This window comes from Maniola hyperantus, chromosome 16, assembly GCF_902806685.2.
Source record: "Maniola hyperantus chromosome 16, iAphHyp1.2, whole genome shotgun sequence".
Classification (NCBI taxonomy): domain Eukaryota; kingdom Metazoa; phylum Arthropoda; class Insecta; order Lepidoptera; family Nymphalidae; genus Maniola; species Maniola hyperantus.
The window spans coordinates 13,206,474-13,210,252 of NC_048551.1; the positions used below are offsets into that span (position 1 = coordinate 13,206,474).

The 3,779-nt window shown below is 40.1% G+C and overlaps 1 protein-coding gene across 1 annotated transcript; it reads left to right on the top strand.

Moving 5' to 3' along the window:
• Positions 1-922: 922 nt before the first annotated feature.
• On the top strand, positions 923-3,060 carry LOC117989812 (NADH-ubiquinone oxidoreductase 75 kDa subunit, mitochondrial-like). Its single transcript, XM_034977223.2, has one exon. It carries the CDS (start codon positions 932-934, stop codon positions 3,056-3,058), a length of 2,127 nt encoding a protein of 708 aa, XP_034833114.1. The 5' UTR covers positions 923-931; the 3' UTR covers positions 3,059-3,060.
• Positions 3,061-3,779: the final 719 nt, after the last annotated feature.

The following is a 3,779-nucleotide window of genomic DNA, read 5'->3' on the forward strand; positions in this document are numbered from 1 at the left end:
GAGTTGATCGTGAGAAGCAGGCAAGTGGTAATAACGCTTGACGTTACAAAATTGATACACGTTCTCGCAAATTTAATAAAGCAGCCTGAACTTTTTCACAGGCAGTGAATTTCATTAAACCGTTTCCACCAGGGTTTGAATCCATGTACTGTAAGAGCCGTGATAGCCTAGTGGTTAAGACGTCTGTCTCCTTCTTCACTTCACTCAGGGCTGGTTTCCGCACTTAAACGTTTCCGTCTGTTGTGCGTGCATGCGTGTGGTGCGTGCGTCTGCCTCCTATTCGGGAGGTCGGAGGTTCGATCCCGGGCATCACCGTTGAAAACTAGTTTGCAGTTAAACGGTTTTTTGTGTGCTGTCGTGAGCAGCTTGATGCATAGTGCAATTTTAAACGACATCAAAATAAAGGTCGAGATTCTCAATTCGACATGGCTTCATGTCTGTGCTATGGGCCTAGTGGTTTGTACTTATCTTGTTGCATCTTGACTGGAGCGATTTCGATGCAGTTTGCAAGTGACGTTTGCTATCTATTTCCTGGTGATAGCATACATCTGCAATGCCGTTTGTACGCGCCGCGCTGTGCGAAGAACGCGCGTTGACTACACTAGCAAATGTTGCTTAAAGCACGTGGAAAGGCCTCAATATTATATGTAGTTTGGCTATAGAATTCTTAAGTGCTTTCTTCCTACTTCCATGAGTTTGGCATCTTTTGAGACACGAGATACTACAGTACGTGGCAGAAAGTAATGTACATCGACCTTTGCATGTAGGTCACCAATATAAACAAACATAAATAAAAACTTTTCCAGGCTGCTAAGTCAACTTAACATTTTAGGTGTCTATCACATGTCTATCAAGCATCAAATGTCATTCCTTGACATAATATTATAAGCACAAAATCTGATCTCAAAAGATATTTAACAACTGGCAAATAATGTTAAAATCACTAAATAAGCTTCTCAAATGTAGAGCTGTTCACAAAACCCAAAAGCGTCACCAGGGAAGTGAAATAAACGTGTTTATAAACGGTAAGCCAATAACTGTACCGAGTTACTTCACAGTTCTCCAGGCATTGAGAGCAGAGCGTGTTACAATACCATCCTTCTGTTACCACGAGAGGTTGTCCATAGCAGGGAACTGTAGAATGTGCCTCGTGGAGATAGAGGGTATGTGGAAACCGCAAATAGCCTGCGCCCTTCCAGTCTCCAAGGAAATGAAAATTCGAACCAATTCCGAGACGACTTTGAAAGCCCAAGAGAGTGTTCTGGAGTTCATTCTAGCAGATCATCCCCTCGACTGTCCGATATGTGATCAGGGAGGCGAATGTGATTTACAGGACCTTTCCATGAGATTCGGAAATGATCGCACTAGATTTACAGATATACATTTCCAAGGTAAAAGGGCTTTGGAGAGCAAAAATCTTGGACCATTGATTAGAACAGAAATGACTCGATGCATCCATTGTACACGCTGCATACGATTTGCTTCCCAAGTTTGTGGAATGGATGTCTTAGGCACCACTGGACGAGGAGGAGAAATGCTAGTAGGAACATATATCGACAAATTCTTTCTTTCCGAACTATCTGGAAATATTATAGATTTATGCCCAGTTGGAGCTCTAACTAATAAACCTTACATGTTTAAAGCTAGACCTTGGGAGCTTACACGAACTGATTCAATTGACTGCACCGACGCTACGGGAACTAATATTGTTTTAAACCATAGATTCAATAGACTATTGCGTATTTTACCTCGAGAAAATGATGAAGTTAATCAGGAATGGCTATCTGATAAGGGTCGATGGGCTTTTGACGCACTCGAAATGCAAAGACTCGTGACTCCGATGTATAGGCAAGAAGATAAATTATGTCCGATTGAATGGCACTATGCTTTAAAGAAAGTAGCTAAGTTAATTAGGAGTATATTTTGTCCTCCCAAGTTATTGGCGGTAGCTGGACCGTACTGTAACGCTGAAACGTTGGTAGCCGCTAAAGATTTACTAAATATACTCGGCAGTGATCACACTTACGTCGAACGGGGTTTGTCTTATTCAGAGACGGGTATTGATATTAGGGCGGCTTATTCCCTCAATGTAAACATGAGAGACGTTGAAATAGCCGATAAAATTTTGTTTATTGGCACAAACCCTCGATTCGAAGCTCCGATATTAAATGCACGTATCAGAAAAGCTTATACGCATAACGAGTGTGATATTTACGCGATTGGACCGAAATGTGAATATAATTATCACGTTGAATATCTTAAAGATGTGCCGTCTGCTGCGAACTTAATGAAAGATGCCAAAAGGCCTTTAATATTAATTGGGATTGATCAATTACAAACTTCTAGTGCTGTTGGTATTATGGCTGAGGCGTATAAACTAGCAAGTTGTTTGAATAATAAAAAAAAGAATTGGACAGTGGTGAATGTTGTAACTAGAGAAGCGAGCTTCGCTGCAGCTCTTGAAGCTGGGTGGAAACCGGGAGCTTTGGATGCTTTGAAGTGCTGTAGTCCAAAACTTGTGATATCTTTGGGGGCTGATGAAGTATTCTATAAATGGGAACCACCAGAAGATTGCACGGTTATTTATATTGGATTTCAGGGAAACAAAGGAGCTGAAGTAGCTTCGCTCATCTTACCTGGCAGTGCCTATACTGAGGCTGGAGGTACGTACCTAAATATGGAATGTCGTAGTCAATACGCTTATCCAGCTATTACGCCTCCAGGTAAAGCTCGTTTCGATTGGAAAATTATAAAAGCGATTGCAGAATATGCCAACATATGCTTGTTCTATGGTGATACAGATTCTATTTGTGTGAGAATGAACCAAATCAGTCCCAATTTTGTTAATTTGGGGACGTACCAAGAGAAGCTGTTTTCTGATCATATTCCTGAGATGATGAAGAAGCTAGACCCTGGAGTCAAGAGCCAGATGAATATTCAGATGAAAAAGCTGAAAGATTATTATTGCTCGGATATTTTAACTTCAAATTCTCCTTTGATGGTCAAAGGTCAGAAGGCAGTGGATAAATTGGAGAGTTCTGCATATGCAGTTATATAATTTTGTTTGTTACTTTGCACTACAATTAAACGTCTAGGTCTTGTATTATCTCTTCTTTCTTAAAGCCCTTTAGCCCTCAATTTTGTTCTTATTGTTTAAATTGGATTCGAATCCAATCAATGCTGCAGTAGTATTAATTGTGTTACTGTAAGCATTCGAATTCGAAAATATTTTTTTGCCTCAATCAGTTCAGTGGAACAGTATTACAGTTTGGCGAGTTAGAAAATATGTAAGACCTCTGTAAAATTAATAAGAATAAATAAATTAAAAAAAAATTCTATACCAGTAGATATTAATTAGTATTTTAAACATTTAACTGAACCGTGGCGTGTGGAAGTCCCTACAAAAGACAGTCTATGTCCAGCAGTGGACGTCCAGCGGTTGATAATGATGGTGAAGATGGCCATGAATCTCTTGTATACGTCATGTTCACTTTCCCAATATCCCAATTGAATCTGCCTATGTGTCTATAATGTCTAGCTAGCTATCTACGGATGATTGTATCGCCGGCGGCTAGTCGGTATTGAAGTATGTGCTTAGTATGAGATTTCACTTCTCACCAACTTTGATAGAATTCGATCATCGAAACATTTTCCTCCTCATTTCTAATTCAAACCGCTAGGATTTGGAACACCCTTCCAACATATCCCCCTTCAATTATAATATGGGTACCTTCAAGTTAAAGCATCTTCTAGGCAAGCGCGCTCTATGTTAGGCTGCA